At 49.1% G+C, this 17,778-nt stretch overlaps 4 protein-coding genes across 8 annotated transcripts in view; 1 reads left to right on the top strand and 3 right to left on the bottom strand.

The window, feature by feature from the left end:
- LOC116981521 (gastrula zinc finger protein XlCGF26.1-like) overlaps positions 1–17,778 on the top strand; it is a 101,014-nt gene that overhangs the window by 69,875 nt on the left and 13,361 nt on the right. The gene's annotated exons all lie outside the window — the stretch shown is intronic.
- Positions 1,510–17,778, bottom strand: part of LOC116981456 — a 57,897-nt gene continuing 41,628 nt past the window's right edge. The window contains exons 9-15 of the mRNA XM_033034509.1: positions 17,555–17,701; positions 15,416–16,461; positions 9,024–9,089; positions 6,566–7,654; positions 4,508–4,762; positions 3,598–3,667; positions 1,510–2,777 (exon numbers count right to left, since the gene is read on the bottom strand). Of these exons, the coding sequence (XP_032890400.1) occupies positions 1,549–2,777; positions 3,598–3,667; positions 4,508–4,762; positions 6,566–7,654; positions 9,024–9,089; positions 15,416–16,461; positions 17,555–17,701 (3,902 nt within the window). The 3' untranslated portion in view covers positions 1,510–1,548. The remainder of the gene's footprint in view (positions 2,778–3,597; positions 3,668–4,507; positions 4,763–6,565; positions 7,655–9,023; positions 9,090–15,415; positions 16,462–17,554; positions 17,702–17,778) is intronic.
- Positions 6,121–17,731, bottom strand: LOC116981551 (gastrula zinc finger protein XlCGF7.1-like). 3 transcript variants are annotated; one of them, XM_033034654.1, is made up of 2 exons: positions 17,609–17,731; positions 6,121–7,659 (listed from the first exon to the last, which is right to left on the bottom strand). In XM_033034654.1, exon 2 carries the CDS (start codon positions 7,535–7,537, stop codon positions 6,536–6,538), a length of 1,002 nt encoding a protein of 333 aa, XP_032890545.1. In that variant the 5' UTR covers positions 7,538–7,659; positions 17,609–17,731; the 3' UTR covers positions 6,121–6,535. The 3 variants fall into 3 exon arrangements, with proteins under 3 accessions (XP_032890545.1, XP_032890544.1, XP_032890546.1); XM_033034653.1 differs by lacking the exon at positions 17,609–17,731 and adding an exon at positions 13,176–13,406; XM_033034655.1 differs by lacking the exon at positions 17,609–17,731 and adding an exon at positions 9,024–9,066.
- LOC116981550 (gastrula zinc finger protein XlCGF8.2DB-like) lies at positions 15,175–17,609 on the bottom strand. 3 transcript variants are annotated; one of them, XM_033034652.1, is made up of 3 exons: positions 17,472–17,609; positions 16,057–16,511; positions 15,175–15,552 (listed from the first exon to the last, which is right to left on the bottom strand). In XM_033034652.1, the coding sequence occupies exons 2-3, from the start codon at positions 16,385–16,387 to the stop codon at positions 15,386–15,388; spliced, it is 498 nt and encodes a 165-aa protein (XP_032890543.1). In that variant the 5' UTR covers positions 16,388–16,511; positions 17,472–17,609; the 3' UTR covers positions 15,175–15,385. The 3 variants fall into 3 exon arrangements, with proteins under 3 accessions (XP_032890543.1, XP_032890542.1, XP_032890541.1); XM_033034651.1 differs by having other exon boundaries at positions 15,175–16,192; positions 16,280–16,511; XM_033034650.1 differs by having other exon boundaries at positions 15,175–16,511.

The raw sequence follows: 17,778 nt of genomic DNA, 5'->3' as shown, positions 1-17,778 counted from the left end.
GTTTGTGTATAGTTTTGTTCAGATTGATGTTATATTTCACAGGTTATTAACATTTTTAAATTTACAAAAACTCAATTTGAGAAAAATGTCTTCCCTGTGCTTACAGTCTTCCCTGTGCTTGCAGCCCTGCTCGCAAAATTGTTGCTCTCCAAGTACACTGAGTCCTGCAAGACAGACAGGCAGACAGATAGCTGTAGCATCACTCTGTGACAGCGAGGCTGACAGGAAGCTGGGGGAACAAACTGGCTGGCTACAATCAACGGCAACTTTCTTTTACCCTGCGCCACAGTGGGCCGTCTCTGCCAGTCATCTTCCTGTGATTTGGCCCAGGTTTTTACTCCATCACTGTGAGGGTAGCCTCGCCTGTCGGGCAAGTCCCACGTTCCCACTATGAGTATATCCGTGGCCAGTCCAGTGGATATTCTGCTTTAAAGGGCCCACCCCCAGGGGATTGATGGTGATGAACTGGACGATAGCAATGCCAGAGTGCCAGATAGATGACCGTGCTCCTGTAATTGCTGGTATCTTCTGATCACACTCTCTTGGGGCGGGAAATCCATGCTTGCGGTCACAAACACACTCTGCGAATCTGCAGCACATCGCAGGTGTGTTGGACATGGCCGCCTCTTTACCCACAACCCCCCATGAGTCAGAAACCGGTCTATCCGTCACCGTGCGATCGATGCGCATGCGCCACCTGGCAGGGAACAGCTGGGCTGAATGGCCTCTCCACATGCATCAAGTGTGTTGCAGAGACAAGGACCTGAGACACTGGGTTTACAATCAAACTCATGTATTTATCACAGACCCAGAATATTAAATCCAACTAAGATACAGCAATGACAATAGCTATTGTCATCATGTATTGTCTTAAATGAATGAATGCTTTATTGTCACAGTTAAACGCTTTGCTTGCCTACTGAAGGGTCCTCCTTTATTCTCTCCCTCACCCCTCACAGCGGTCCCCCTTTGTTCTGCACCGCCCCCCCCCCCCCCTTTTATTCCCAACAGCTCGTCCTCTGGCTCCCATGTGGCCCATCCACGACTGCCAGCGCCCACGAGGCTTCACCCCATGCAAAAGCTTTTCAGTACACGTGACAAAAACAATAAAATAAATTCGATGTGATGAGCAGCAGCAGAAACTAGACTCCAACACCAGCAGACACTAGTGGACTTGCGACCAGATTCAGCAACTGTGATGATTATCTCCCCCCCCACACCTCCCCTCAGTGTAAACTCACTCATGGGGGTCACCAGGTTGGAAGACTGAGCAAATCTCTTCCCACACACAGAACAGGTGGACGGCCTCTACTCAGTGTGAATTTGCTGCTTGGCCACCAGGTCATCAAACATTTTTCACACAGAGAGTGGTGAATCTCTGGAACTCTCTGCCACAGAGGGTAGTTGAGGCCAGTTCATTGGCTATATTTAAGAGGGAGTTAGATGTGGCCCTTGTGGCTAAAGGGCCACATGATCATATTGAATGGCGGCGCAGGCTCGAAGGGCCGAATGGCCTACTCCTGCACCTATTTTCTATGTATCTATGTATCAATGCAAACCTGCCCACAGTTGAGAGGGAGCGTGAACTCGCTGGTGGTTCTTCAGGTGGGAAGACTGAGTGAATCCCTTCCCACACTCAGAGCAGGTGTACGGCCTCTCTCCAGTGTGAATTCTCTGGTGTGTTTGTAACGCAGCTAAGTTAGTAAACCCCTTCCCACAGACAGAACAAGTGTACGGCCTCTCCCCAGTGTGTATTCGCTGGTGTATTTGTAGCCCATGTAATTTACCAAACCCCTTGTCACACACAGAACAAGTGAACGGCTTCTCTCCCGTGTGAGTCCGCAGGTGTGATTTGAGCTGAGATGCATCCATAAATCCCTTCTCACACACAAAACAAGTGAACGGTCTCTCCCCGGTGTGAACTCGCTCATGTCTTTTCAGGTAGTTCAACCCAGCGAATCCCTTCCCGCACACAGAACAAGTGAACGGCCTCTCCCCAGTGTGAGTTCGCTGGTGTAATTGTTGCCGAGATGTATCTATACATACTTTCCCGCACACAGAACAAGGGAACGGCCTCTCCCCGGTGTGAATCCGCTGGTGTGACTGAAGGTGAGATAACTGCATAAATCCCTTCCCACACTCAGAGCAGGTGAACGGCCTCTCCCCGCTGGGCATCTGCTGGTGTCTCTGTAGCGCAGATGCGTCAATAAATCCCTTCCCACACTCAGAACAAGTGAACGGCCTCTCTCCAGTGTGAATCCGTAGGTGTGACTGAAGGTGAGATGACTGCATAAATCCTTTCCCACACTCAAAGCAGACGAACGGTCTCTCCCCGGTGTGAATTTGATGGTGTGTCCTGAGGTTTGCCAATTGAACAAATCCCTTCCCACACTCAGAACAGGTGAACGGCCTCTCCCCAGTGTGAATCCGCTGGTGTGTCTGTAGCCCAGATGATGCAGTAAATCCCTTCCCACACACAGAACAGGTGAATGGCTTCACCCCTGTGTGAATGCTCTGGTGTCTCTTCAGGTTACCGGCCTGAGAGAATCGCTTCCCACAATCAGGGCAGGTAAATAGTTTCTCTTCAGCGTGAATTTGCTTTTGGTGTCTCTTCAGGTTGTTTGCTTGAGTGAATCCCTTCCCACAATCGGGACAGGGAAATGGTTTCTCCACAGCGTGATCTTGCTGGTGGGAAGATTGAGTGAATCCCAGCTCACTCTCAGAGCTAGTGAATAATGTCTCCATGCTGCGGAATTTATGGTGCCTCATCGGCTCAGCTGCACAGTGAATCCCTCCCACGCATTCAGGTGCTGGTTAACTGAAGGAGTTTGTGATTCCCGAGCATCAATATCCTCTGCTTGTTCTATCCTGTAAAAAAAGGTTTTCACTAAATTAACTGGCAAAGATCAGTGTTGCAGACGAAGACGCTGAATTTGCACCCAGAGTGAGGTGTTCCAAACCAGGGCATTGGAGATGTCCTCATTATTTAGGGAATGGGAGTTCCCTTCTTCGACTATATAAGAGAGGCTCTCACCAGGGTCTCTTCTATACACCATAACTCTGCTCTAACCTCCCATCCCCCACTCGCAACAAGGGCAGTCCTCTGAATGTTCTATCCTGTAAAAAAAGGTTTACACTAAATTAACAGGTAAAGATCAGCGTTTCAGATGAAGGTAAACAAAAATGCTGGAGAAACTCAGAGGGTGAGGCAGCATCTATGGAGCGAAGGAAATAGGAAACGTTTCGGGTCGGGTCGAGACCCTTCTTCAGACTGATAGTGAAGGCCAGGTAATTTTAGTCTTAATGGTGAGCTGTGACATAAAACTGTGACAGCGAGGCTGAAAATAAACTGGCCCAGTGCTGAAATTTTGTTTAAGAAGGAACTGCAGATGCTGGAAAATCGAAGGTAGACAAAAGTGCTGGAGAAACTCAGCGGGTGCAGCAGCCTCTATGGAGCGAAGGAAATAGGCAACGTTTCGGGCCCGAAACCCTTCTTCAAAAATAATTGAGTGGAACATGGATCGGTGATTCATGGCCCTTCTTTTGATGGGAAGCGTTCCTGTAGCACTATGTGAATATTTTTATAAACCAGCGCACGTAGTTTCTTGCTTCTACTGATCAGACTCCTTGGTGGGCAGGGACCCATGCTTGCGTTTCCAAACACGCTCTGCGGTTCAGCAGCAAAGCGCTGGGTGTGTTACCCATGGCCGCCCTTTTACCCACAACCCCCTCGCAAGCCAGAAACAGGTCTATTCATCACGGTGCAGTCGATGCGCATGCGCCAACTGCTGCCAACCCTTTAATTGACCGGAGGGAGAGGGGAGACTGTCCCCCCACCGTAATCAGTCCGGAGAAGAAACCCAACACGAAACCTGCTGCCCGGCCCAATAAATTGCGTCAATCTTTGGAATAAACTTGTATCTGCACTTCCTTTGTATTAAATGTATTATATCAAACCACGGTGATGCAGCGGCAGAGCTACTGCCTTACTATTGTATTGTATTGTATATCTTTATTGTTATTTTCCTGAGTACTCACATACCCAGAGGAAACAAAAAAACGTTACTCAAACCAGTGTCCATTCAGTGTGCAGTAAAAAATAAATAGAAATAAAAATACATATATCATGAATATATATTACAGCGGTAGAGTTGCTACCATGAATGAATGAATACGTTTATTGGCCAGGTATTCACATCCAAGGAACCCCGACGAAGGGGTTCTTCCCACACATCAAAGACGTACAGGTTTGTCGGTTAATTGGCTTGGTGGAAACGTACAATAAATGTCCCTAGTGAGTGTGTGTGTGTGTGGTCGTGTAAACGTGCGAGAATCCTTCGAGTCAGGATTTTTTTCGAGTCACCAATTGGTACTCCAGCACTTTGTGTCGGTTTTTGTGAAGCCGCGCCCGCAGTTCCCTGTATCTACTGACCAGACTATCTAGGGGGCAGGGAATCCATGTTTACGCTTCCAAACGCGCTCTGGAAGTAACTCTCCGGTGTGTTACCCATGGCCGCACCGTCCCCAGGTGACGGGCCACCGTGTCCCCGAGGGACCGCACCGATTCTCCCCGCAGCCGGGGGCCGCTCCTCAGGCCGGGCCTCGGTGCTGACTGATCCCGCGCCCGGATCCCCGCTCCTACCCGCCGCCGATCCTCCGGAGTCTTGCGTCCACGGACCGCATGCGCGCCTTGGCAGCACAATTTCCTGGGCTCTCCGCGCTTGGTATCAAAGATCCTATAGCGATCTTGGCTTGGTATCGGCTGCAACATAGGGCGAGTTCTGGAGCGCGGAGGCTTCTGGGTAAATCGGGCGCCATGGACATGATCTGAAATCACCGGCTCTGCGTTCCCCAAATGGAAAACAACCACTTTGTCCTTGCATGTGGAGAACAGTGACCTCTCGCAACCGAAGTGGTCGTTTAGTTGTGAACATCATTACATTTACGTCGAAATTCCGACATGAACCAATAACTGTTTTATCCTTCCGGAATAAACAGGTAAAAGACATAGAAACATAGAAAATAGGTGCAGGAGTAGGCCATTCGCCCCTTCGAGCCTGCACCGCCATTCAATATGATCATGGCTGATCATCCAACTCAGTATCCCGTACCTGCCTTCTCTCCATACCTCCTGATCCCTTTAGCCACAAGGGCCACATCTAACTCCCTCTTAAATATAGCCAATGAACTGGCCTCAACTACCTTCTGTGGCAGAGAATTCCAGAGATTAACCACTCTCTGTGTGAAAAATGTTTTCCTCATCTCGGTCCTAAAAGATTTCCCCCTTATCCTTAAACTGTGACCCCTTGTTCTGGACTTCCCCAACATCGGGAACAATCTTCCTGCATCTAGCCTGTCCAACCCCCTGACAAGAACATTCAAAATTAGTCAACAGAAGAGAGAGACTGGCAGTGACCAGATGCGACAAAAGGCCAACCTAGGTATATTGTATGCAGAGAGAGTCACAGAGGTTTTACAACAGAACTTTATTTGTCACATATCCAATATATTAAAGTCCAGCCCGGTTTTATGAAGTACTAACAACATAAGAACAAACAACAAATTAGTGCTGGTTGTGATGAACATCAGGTTTAACCACAATCATAAAAATGCAGTCGCGTATAGACTTACGAGAGACGATAAACACAGAACCAAAATCTTATTTAAACCTTCTCCGAGTGTGAACGAGCTGGTGTGCCATTACCGCAGATAATAAAGTGAAACCCCTCCCACACATGAAACAGGTGAATGCCCTCTCCCTAATGTTCAAGTTACATTGGTTATCACGTGCACCAATTGGTACGGTGAGATTTGAGTTACCAAACAGCCAAACGAATGAAAAGAACACAACACACGATAGGATCTGATATAAACATCTCCACACAGCGGAATCAACGTTTCCCACTGTGAGGAAAGGCAATAAAGTTCAGTCCACTTCTTCCCTGTTCATCCGCGGTCGGGGCCTTGGAGCCCTCCGCAGTCGCCGCTACGGTGGCCCGATGTTCAGGCCCTCTAGCCTGGATTATCAGAGCGCCGGCGTCGGTACTGCTAGAAAAGACTCATCTCAACCAGGTAAGTGACTGGGAAACGGTTTCGTCCTGACGGATTTCCGATGGTTAGATTTACCAGTGAAACCCAGCTGGGAGAGGCAAATGTTTTCTCCACAGGGTGAACTCGCAGTTGGGTCTTCAGCTGAACAAGCGACCTCTCCCCGGTGCAAATTCTCTGGTGTCCCCATAACGCAGGTGACTGAGTGAATTCTCAGTCAATCTCCACCCGAACAAAACCCTAACCATGTCCAGTGAATAGTATTCAATCCTAGATGTGATAAGTAGCAGCAGATACCGCAGACTCCAACACCAGCAGACACTTGTGGACTTGCAACCAGATTCAGCAACTGTGAACAGAGCTTAGTTCAACAGCAAATGGATTCAGCAACTGCGATGGTTAATCCCCCAGTGTGAACTCACTCATAGGTCACTGGGTTGGAAGACTGAGTGAATCCCTTCCCACACACAGAACAGGTGAACGGCCTCTACTCAGTGTGGATTTGCTGGTTGGTCACCAGATCATCAGTGTTGACCTGCCCACAGTTGGGAGAGGCAAATAGTTTCCTTGGAGCGTGAACTCGCTGGTGGGTCTTCAGCTGGGAAGACTGAATGAATCTCTTCCCACACTTGGAGCAGGCGAATGGCCTCTCCCCGGTGTGAATTCGCTGGTGTCTCAACAATTCAGATGAATAAATGAAACCCTTGCCACACACAGAACAAATGTACGGCTTCTCCCCAGTGTGAGTCCGCTGGTGTGACTGTAGGTGAGATGGATATATAAATCCCTTCCCACACTCAGAGCAGGTGAACGGCCTCTCCCCGCTGTGTATCTGCTGGTGTCTCTGTATCCCAGATAAGTCAATAAATCCCTTTCCACACTCAGAACAAATGAACGGCCTCTCTCCAGTGTGACTCCGCTGGTGTATCTTTAGGTGAGATGACTGCATAAATCCCCTGTCACACTCCGAGCAGTGGAACAGTCTCTCCCCGGTGTGAATTTGAAAGTGTTTCTGTAGCCCAGATGAAGCAATAAATCCCTTCCCACAAACAGAACAGGTGTAGGGCTTCTCACCTGTGTGAATCCGCTGGTGTGTCTGTAGTGCAGACGAAGTAGTAAATCCCTTCCCACAAACGGAACAGGTGAATGGCTTCTCACCCGTGTGAATTCTCTGGTGTGTCTTCAGGTTGCCAGCCTGAGAGAATCGCTTCCCACAATCGGGACAGGGAAATAGTTTCTCTTCAGCGTGAACCTGCCGTTGGTGTCTCTTCAGGCTGCAGGCTTGAGAGAATACCTTCCCACAATCTGGACAGGAAATTGGATTCTCCTCAGCGTGAACTTGCTTTTGGTGTCTCTTCAGGTTGTTTGCTTGAGTGAATCCTTTCCCACAATCGGGACAGGGAAATGATTTCTCCTCAGCGTGATCTTGCTGGCGGGTGGATTGAGTGAATCCCAGCTCACTCTCAGAGCTAGTGAATAATGTCTCCATGCTGCGGAATTTATGGTGCCTCGTCGGCTCAGCTGACACAGTGAATCCCTCCCACGCGTTCAGGTGCTGGTTAACTGAAGGAGTTTGAGATTCCCGAGCATCAATCCTCTGCTTGTTCTATCCTGTAAGAAAAGGTTTACACTAAATTAACTGGCAAAGATCAGTGTTTCGGACAAGGTGATTTTAGTCAGGGAGGGAGGGACCCATCTCTCTCTGTCTGTATATCTGTCTCTCTCGCTCTCTCCCTCTCTTCTGTCTCTCTCTCTCTCTCTTCTGTCAATTCAATTTTCAATTAAAAAACTTTATTGGCATGATAAAAAAACATTGTTATATTGCTCTCTCCCCCTGTCTCTCTACCTCTCTGTCCATGTGTCTCTCCCTCTCCCCTTGTCTTTCTCTCTCTCCCTGTCTCTCTATCTCTCTCCCTGTCTCTCTCTCTCTCTCCGTCTTTCTCTCTGTCTCTCTCTCCCGGTCTTTCACTCTCTCCCTGCCTCTCTGTCTCCCTGTCTCTCTCTCCCTGCCTTTCACTCTCTCCCTGTCTCTCTGTCTCCCTGTCTCTCTCTCTCTCTGTCTCTCTCCCTGTCTCTCTCTCTCTCCGTCTTTCTCTCTGTCTCTCTCTCTCCCTGTCTTTCACTCTCTCACTGCCTCTCTGTCTCTCTCTCTCTCTCTGTTTCTCTCTCCGTCTTTCACTCTCTCCCTGCCTCTCTCTCTCTCTCTCCCGGTCTCCCTGTCTCTCTATCTCTCTCCCTATCTCTCTCTCCGTCTTTCTCTCTCTCTCTCTCCCTGTCTTTCACTCTCTCTCTCTCCCTGTCTCTCTCTCTCTCTCTGTTTGTCTCTCCCTCTCGGTCCCTCTCTCACCCCGTCCCTCTCAAAGATCCGCTCTATAATCTTTGGTCCCTCTCTCTCCCGGTCTCTCTCTCTTCATCTCTCTCTCCCTGTCTCTCTCTCTCTCCCGGTCTCTCTCTCTTCATCTCTCTCTCCCTGTCTCTCTCTCTCCCTGTCTCTCTCTCTCCCTGTCTCCCTCTCTCTCTATCCGGAGCGCCCCTCCCCCACCCAGACCTCTCCGCACCCCGGGGAGACTTTCAGTTACGCACGCGCCATTTTAAAATAACTGAGTTCAGTGATTGAGATCCCGCGCGCACGCGCGCTGTCAGTTGCCCCTCCCCCTCCCCCTCGCTCCCCCCCCCCCCCCCTCACTCTCCATCAGCTCCGTACATGAACGGCCGGTTATAATCCCTCCCCTCCCCCCTCCTCGCTCTCGCTCCCCCCCCCCCTCGCTCCCCCCCCCCCTCGCTCCCCCCCCCCTCCCCCCCCCTCACTCTCCATCAGCTGCGTACATGAACGGGCGGTTGCCCCTCCCCCTCCCCCCCCTCGCTCCCCCTCCTCCCCCTCACTCTCCCTCAGCTGCGTACATGAACGGGCGGTTATGAATCCTCTCCCCTCCCCCCCCCCCCACAATGAAAACGGCGATGTATTTTATACTCACGATGGGGCCGGCGGCTCCACTCCACTCCACTCCACTCCACTCCACTCCAATATGTCGCTGTAAACACTGCGTAAGAGTTGGGAGTGAGATATTGCGAGAGACTAAACCCGAAGGAGCGGAGCGAGCGGGCGGGAGCAGGGCAGGTGTGTGTCTCCCCTCCCCCTCCCATGATACGAAGCTTTCACATTTTTCAGCTTGAGGTTGTGCAATCTGCTGCATACTGTAGCAGCGAGTCTTTTAACTTACACTTGAATGCAAGTTTTATACTTTAAATTGGGTTAGGTATCATCTCCCTGCTACCTTCAGGTAGAAGGTACAGGAGCCTGAAGACTGCAACAACCATGTTCAGGAACAGCTACTTCCCCACAGCCATCAGGCTATTAAACCTGGCTCGGACAAAACTCTGATTATTAATAACCACTTTCTGTTATTTGCACTTTATCAGTTTATTTATTCATGTGTGTATATATTTATTTTACTGGTATACAGACACACTTATCTGTTTTGTAGTAAATGCCTACTATGTTCTGTGTGCTTAAGCAAAGCAAGAATTTCATTGTCCTATACAGGGACACATGACAATAAACTCACTTGAACTTGAAGCTATGATTAAGGTTGGGCTAAATTACATTCCTAATTACATTCCACAGTAGAGCCCAGGCTCTGGTCAACAGGTGCAGCACATGAATGATCTTATTGTATTCATGTATGGAAATCAGATTGTAATCAGACACTTGGCCCATGTTGACCAACCTGGGTCTCACTGCACACCTGGTACTACTCCTAACCCTGACTCCAGTTGCATAACTTCTCTCATTCCTGACCCGGAGTCCAGCCTTACACCTGGCCCCCTATTCTCCCCTGATCATAGCTGCTTACCTGCTTAGGTACCCAGTGCTGAACACTCCCATTGTCCCAGCTTTGACTGCACACCTAGTACTATTCCAGACCTTAACTCTGGATGCACACTTGGCCTTGCTCCTAGCCCCTCTGCACTGACAATATATCTGGCCCACACATCTGACCTCCTGGACTTAACCTATTACGTTCAAGTCCACAGCTGCTTATCTCATGCAGTAATCTTTTATAGGGCACTTCAAGACCAAATTATGTATAACAAAATTTGCTACATCCATTTGGCTTCCTTGTTATCTAGCATTCTAGTTACTTTGTCAAAGAAGTCATCAATTGGTTGAACACAATTTCTCATCCATAAAATTATACTCACTCAGCTGTATAAGTGTTTAAGAAGGAACTGCAGATGCTGGAAAATCGAAGGTACACAAAAATGCTGGAGAAACTCAGCGGATGCAGCAGCATCTATGGTGCAAAGGAAATAGGCAACGTTTCGGGCCGAAACCCTTCTTCAGACCCAGGGTTTCGGACCGAAACGTTGCCTATTTCCTTCGCTCCATAGATGCTGCTGCACCCGCTGAGTTTCTCCAGCATTTTTGTGTACCAGCTGTATAAGTATTCTGTTCCCAAAATGCGTGAGTCTCACGCTCAATGCATGAGAGTTGGCAGCGCTGCAATCGTCCCCACATGGGGCGGGCAGGGGGTCAGCATTCACCTCGGTCAGCGTTCACCTCCCCCCCAACTGACTTTTGTTCCGGGAGCACATTTACAGACACGCACACTCACTCACATGCATAGATCAAACAAGATGAGAGTTTTAGCAATATACTAGACTAAGTGGGACCCGTTGGGTCCCATGTTCACACGGGAGGGCTGACCCCCAACGCAATATTCCACCTCTCCACCAATTCCAATATTGGTGGCTGGTGGGGGGAGGGGCTTTCTGCAGCGCTGGTATGGGTGTTTTGGGCTGAAGGGACTGGTTTCCAGAGGGCTAGTATGGACATTGTGGGCCGAATGGATTATTGGGCTGGCAGCTCAGACACTCAGGCCTGGTGGGCTGGCAGCTCAGTCACTCAGGCCTGGTGGGCTGGCAGCTCAGTCACTCAGGCCTGGTGGGCTGCCAGCTCAGTCACTCAGGCCTGGTGGGCTGGCAGCTCAGAGACTGCCAGAATTTCTGCCCAAAACAGGTGAGAGCTTCTGTGAGAGAGAAGGAGGAGAGGGTGGAGAATCAATTTTAGACATTTTCTTATTTTTCTGCAGATCACATCAATGAAGGAGGAAAGTCTATCCTCCCCCCCACTAAACAATGTTTAAATCACATTTCTTCTCCTCCCCTCCTCCCTCTCCTAACAACAATGCAAAAAATCTCTCATTGCACTGGGAGGAACACTGTTGATTGGCAGCTTATGTAAATGAGATCCCCTTGTGATGTCATTGTCGAGTGCAGCACTGTTCATAGCAGCTTATGTAAATGAGATCCCATTGTGACGTCAAAGGAGCAAACTGCCACAATCTTATTTTTTTATTAAATCTTTTTATTGTTTTTTTCCCCAAAAAACAGAGACAAAACATAAAAAACAGAGCCAAAAGAATAATGATCATCATAACAATGATATTGATACATAGGCATCAAGATTACATTAATAATAGGTATAACCTAATATGAGACCAGTGTCAAAATACACATCGAAAATAGACCTCTTGTAAACTCTATGTAAATATAGTTACGTCTTTAAAAGAAAACTTATAAATGTAGAAAAAAACACCAAGATAAAAAGACAAAAAGAAAAGGAAAAAGGAAAACGCAAAGCTAAAGAAAAAAAGAAAGGAAAATAAATAAGTAAAATAAAATGAAGATAAAAACAAAATACAATCTGCCAGCAAACGCCACCGCATATTGTTCTCAAAGTGGGGTTTTGTATCAGTTCTAAATGTCAATAACTTGTAAAATATATCATCAATCTGAACGAAACTTGACACAAACCACCACAGGACAATTGCGAGTGAGATGGTGCCATTTGGCGTAGTTCAAGGGACACAGACAGACAGACAGATAAATAAATAAATAAGATTCACACTGTGACAGCGAGGCTGACAGGAAGCTGGGGGAACAAACTGGCTGGCAGCAATCAACGTCAACTTTCTTTTTGCTGTCTTTCTTTTAGCCTCCACCACAGTGGGCCATTTCTGCCAGTCATCTACCTGTGATTTGGTCCATGTTTTGACACCGTCATTAAGGGTAGCCTCGCCTGTCATGCAAGTCCCACATTCCCACTACGTGTATTTCCGTGGCCAGTCCAGTGGATATTCTGCTTTATGGTGACCCACCCCCAGGGGATTGATGGTGATGAACTGGACGATAGCAATGCCATTGAGTGCCAGTTAGATGACCGTGCTCCTGTAATTGCTTGTATCTTCTGATCACACTCTCTTGGGGCGGGAAATCCATGCTTGAGGTCACAAACACACTCTGCGAATCTGCAGCACATCGCAGGTGTGTTGGACATGGCCACCTCTTTTCCCACAACCCCCCACTAGACAGAAAGCAGTCTATCCGTCACCGTGCGATCGATGCGCATGCGCCACCTGGCAGGGAACAGCTGGGCTGAATGGCCTCTCCACCTGCATCGAGTGTGTTGCAGAGACAAGGACCTGAGACACTGGGTTTACAATCAAACTCATTTATTTATCACAGACCCAGAATATTAAATCCAACTCAGATACAGCAATGACAAGTTCAAGTTCAAGTGAGTTTATTGTCATGTGTCCCTGTATAGGACAATGAAATTCTTGCTTTGCTTCAGCACACAGAACATAGTAGGCATTTACTACAAAACAGATCAGTGTGTCCATATACCATAATATAACTATATACACACATGAATAAATAAACTGATAAAGTGCAAATAACAGATAATGGGCTATTAATAATCAGAGTTTTGTCCGAGCCAGGTTTAATAGCCCGATGGCTGTGGGAAAGTAGCTATTGTCATCATGTATTGTCTTTCCCTTGAATCAATAATTTATTGTCACATGTGACAAGTCACAGTTAAACGCTTTGCTTGCCTACCGAAGGGCCCGTCTTTATTCTCTCCCCCACCCCTCACAGCGGTCCCCCCACACCGGGTCCTCCTCTGGTCTTCACCCCCCCCCCCCCTTTTATTCCCAGCAGCTCGTCCTCTGGGTCCATGTGGCCCATCCACAACTGTCAGCGCCCGCGAGGCTCCACCCCACAGCAAAAGCTTTTCACTGTACCTCGGTACACGTGACAAAAACAATAAAACAAACTCGTACCCCCAACTGTGCCCAGTGACCAAGATTCAGTCCTAGATGTGATGAGCAGCAGCAGAAACCACAGACCACACACCAGCAGACACTTGTGGACTTGCAACCAGATTCAGCAACTGTGAATGAACAGAGCTTAGGTAAACAGGGCAACTGCGATGGTTAAACACCTCCCCCCCCCCCTCCCCCCAGTGTGAACTCACTCATGGGGGTCACGAGGTTGGAAGACTGAGTGAATCCCTTCCCTGTGTGCAGTAAAAAATAAATAGAAATAAAAATACATATATCATCATGAACAAATTAAACACTCTACTCTCTACTAAACATCAACAGGCGTTCCGATCGACAGTGGCTATGCTGCAGTGTGTCCAGTTTGGTGGTTGGTGCGCGATACTTTGGCAGGGGGCAAAGTCCGTTTATCAGTCTTATAGCCTGCGGGAAGAAGCTGAGGAGCATCCTGCTGGTTTTGCAGCTAATGCTCCTGTACCTCTTCCAGGATGGCAGGATGGAGAATATGTGATGCGATGGGTGGTAGGGGTCTTTGATGATGGAGATGGCTCTGATGATACATCTCTTCCTGTATATGTCCAGCAGGAAAGGGAGTGGAGCACCAATAATCCTGCTGGCGGTCTTCACAATCCTGTCTAGTTGGTGCCGTTCGTACACCTTGCAGCTCCCGAACCAGGAAGTGATGCCGTAGGTTAATGTGCTCTCGATTGTCCCCCTATAAAAAGTTCGTAGGTGTGTAGTGGGGAGACCTGCTTTCCGTAGTCTTCGGAGAGGGTGTAGTCGCTGCTGGGCTCTCTTGACCAGTGCTGTGGTGTTGGTCGTGGACGTCAGGTCATCTGACAGGTGGAGTCCTAGGAACTTCACGCTGCTGACCCTTTCCACACCAGCTCCATCGATGTGCAGAGGTGTATGGTGTTGTTTTCCCGCCCTCCTGAAGTCAACCACCATCTCCTTAGTTTTTCCCACGTTGAGAATGAGGTTGTGGGATTTGCACCATCCTGTGAGCAGCTCCACCTCCATCCTGTACGCCGACTCATCATTGTCACTGATGAGACCCACCACTGTTGTGTCATCAGCGAACTTGTTGATGAAGTTGTTGTTGAGTCTAGCAGTACTAGTGTGTAAGCAGACTAAACAGCAGGGGGCTTAGGACACAGCCTTGGGGCGAGCCAGTGCTCACGGCTATGGTTTTTGATGTCCTACTGCCCACCCTGACTGTCTGCTGCCGTTGCGATAGAAAGTTCAGGACCCAGTTACATGTGCCAGCATCAACCCCCAATAGCTCCAACTTCTCCACCAGCTGCTGCGGAATGATTGTGTTTAAAGCAGAGCTGAAGTCTATGAAGAGGATCCTGGCATAAGTATTTTTCCGATCAAGGTGTGACAGTACGAGGTTCAGTGTTGTTGAGACTGCGTCCTCTGTGGATCGGTTGGCTCTGTAGGCGAACTGCAGTGGGTCTAGGTCGGCAGGTAGACTATTTTTGATATGCTGCAATAACCAGTCGCTCAAAACACTTCATTACTATGGGTGTTAGAGCCACTGGTCGAAAGTCATTATGGCAGGCTGGGTTTGGTTTCATCGGGACAGGGACGATGGTGGCACTCTTAAGACAGTTGGGCACTACTGCCTGGCTGAGTGAGATGTTAAAAATGTCTGTGAAGACATCTTTCAGTTGCTCGGCGCAGTCTCTTAAAACGCATCCAGGAATGTTGTCCGGCCCTGCAGCTTTGCGTGGATTGATGCTGGCAAAGGCCTTTTTAACTCCGGCTGTGGACAGCCTGAGCGACTGGTCACTGGGAGATGGCAGTAGTGCACGTGTCTGGGTGCTGTTTTTTTACCTCAAACCGTGCGTAGAACTCGTTCAGTTCATCTGGTAGAGAGGGGTCGTTTTGGCATATCCGCAGCGGGGGGGGGGCTTGTAGTCAGTGATGGTATGAAATCCCTGCCACAAGCGACGTGTGTCTTTGTCATTTGCGAAGTTGCTATTCAGTCCTAGATGTGATGAGTAGCAGCAGATACCGCAGACTCCAACACCAGCAGACACTTGTGGACTTGCAACCAGATTCAGCAACTATGAACAGCGCTTAGTTCAACAGCAAACGGATTCAGCAACTGCGATGGTTAATCCCCCAGTGTGAACTCACTCATAGGTCACTGGGTTGGAAGACTGAGTGAAACCGTTCCCACACACAGAACAGGTGAACGGCCTCTACTCAGTGTGAATTTGCTGGTTGGTCACCAGATCATCAGTGTTGACCTGCCCACAGTTGGGAGAGGCAAATAGTTTCCTCGGAGCGTGAACTCGCTGGTGGATCTTCAGCTGGGAAGACTGAATGAATTTCTTCCCACACTCGGAGCAGGCGAATGGCCTCTCCCCTGTGTGAATTCGCTGGTGTCTCAACAATTCAGATGAATAAATGAATCCCTTCCCACACACAGAACAAATGTACGGCTTCTCCCCAGTGTGAATCCGCTGGTGTGAGTGTAGGTGAGATGTATGTATAAATCCTTTCCCACACTCAGAGCAGATGAACGGCCTCTCCCCGCTGTGCATCTGCTGGTGTCTCTGTATCCCAGATACGTCAATAAATCCCTTTCCACACTCAGAACAAATGAACGGCCTCTCTCCAGTGTGAATCCGCTGGTGTGTCTTTAGGTGAGATGACTGCATAAATCGCTGCCCACACTCAGAACACGTGAACGGCCTCTCCCCAGTGTGAATTTGATAGTGTGTCTGTAGTCCAGATGAAGCAGTAAATCCCTTCCCACAAACAGAACAGGTGAATGGCTTCTCACCTGTGTGAATCCGCTGGTGTGTCTGTAGCCCAGATGAAGCAGCAAATCCCTTCCCACAAACAGAACAGGAGAATGGCTTCTCACCCGAGTGAATTCTCTGGTGTCTCTTCAGGTTGCCAGCCTGAGAGAATCCCTTCCCACAATCGGGACAGGGAAGTAGTTTCTCTTCATCGTGAGCTTGCCGTTGGTGTCTCTTCAGGTTGCAGGCTTGAGAGAATACCTTCCAACAATCTGGACAGGGAATTGCTTTCTCCTCAGTGTGAACTTGCCGTTGGTGTCTCTTCAGGTTGTTTGCTTGAGTGAATACCTTCCCACAATCGGGACAGGGAAATGGTTTCTCCACAGCTTGAACTTGCTGGTGGGAAGATTGAGTGAATCCCAGCTCACTCTGAGAGCTAGTGAATAAAGTCTCCATGCTGCGGAATTTATGGTGCCTCGTCGGCTCAGCTGACACAGTGAATCCCTCCCACGCGTTCAGGTGCTGGTTAACTGAAGGAGTTTGAGATTCCCAAGCACCAAAATCCTCTGCTTATTCTATCCTGAAAAAAAAGGTTTACACTAACTTAACATGCAAAGATCAGTGTTTCAGACAAGGTAATTTTAGTCTTCTGGGGAGCTGTGACATCAAACTGTATCAGCGAGGCTGAAAGTAAACTGGCCAACTGCTGAAACAATTCAGTGGGTCAGACAGCATCTCTCGGGAACGTGGACAGGAGATACTTCTTCTGATCGGAAGCGTTACTATAAGACTATGTGGAGTTTTGTAAACCAGCACCCATAGTTTCTTGCATCTACTGATCAGACTCCTCGATGGGCAGGGACCCGTGTTTACATTTCCAAACACGCTCAACGGGTCAGCAGCAAAGCGCTGGCGTTGAGGCCAGTTCATTGGCTATATTTAAGAGGGAGTTAGATGTGGCCCTTGTGGCTAAAGGGATCAGGGGGTATGGAGAAAGGGCAGGTACAGGATACTGAGTTGGATGATCAGCCATGATCATATTGAATGGCGGTGCAGGCTCGAAGGGCCGAATGGCCTACTCCTGCACCTATTTTCTGTTACCCATGGCCGCCTTTTTACCCACAACCCCCCGCAAGCCAGAAACAGGTCTATCCATCATGGTGCAATCGATGCGCATGCGCCGTCTGCCGCCAGCGCCTTCGCTGACAGGAGGATGAGGGGGTCGGGCCGGCAACTGTCTCTCCACCACAACCAGTTTGGAGAAGGGCCCCAAAACCCGAAACATGCTCCAGACCCACTGAGTTGGAATAAACTTGCATCTGCGCTTCCTTTGTATTATATTTATTACATCAAATCACGGTGGCGCAGCGGTAGAGCAACTGCCTTACAGCGGTAGAGTTGCTGCCTTACACCGCTTGCAGCGCCGGAGTCTCGGGTTCGACCCGGACTAAGGGTTTCTTCCCACACATCAACGACGTACAGGTCTGTAGATTAATTGGCTTGGTGTAAATGTACAAAAAATGTTCCTGTATCTACTGACCAGACTATCTAGGGGGCAGGGAATCCATGATTACGCTTCCAAACGCGCTCTGCGGATCGGGAGGTAGATCTCCGGTGTGTTACCCATGGCCGGCACCGTCCCCAGGTGACGGGCCACCGGGTCCCCGAGGGCCGCACCGATTCTCCCCGCAGCCGGGGGCCGCTCCTCAGGCCGGGCCTCGGTGTTGACTGATCCCGCGCCCGGATCCCCGCTCCTACCCGCCGCCGATCCTCCGGATGTACACATTTGCTGGAGAAACTCAGCGGGTGCAGCAGCATCTATGATCTATGCAGATCCTCCGGAGCCT

Source organism: Amblyraja radiata, chromosome 15 (genome assembly GCF_010909765.2).
Source record: "Amblyraja radiata isolate CabotCenter1 chromosome 15, sAmbRad1.1.pri, whole genome shotgun sequence".
NCBI lineage: Eukaryota > Metazoa > Chordata > Chondrichthyes > Rajiformes > Rajidae > Amblyraja > Amblyraja radiata.
The sequence above is the reverse complement of the archived record's forward strand: the minus strand, read 5'-3'. Positions and strand labels throughout refer to the sequence as shown.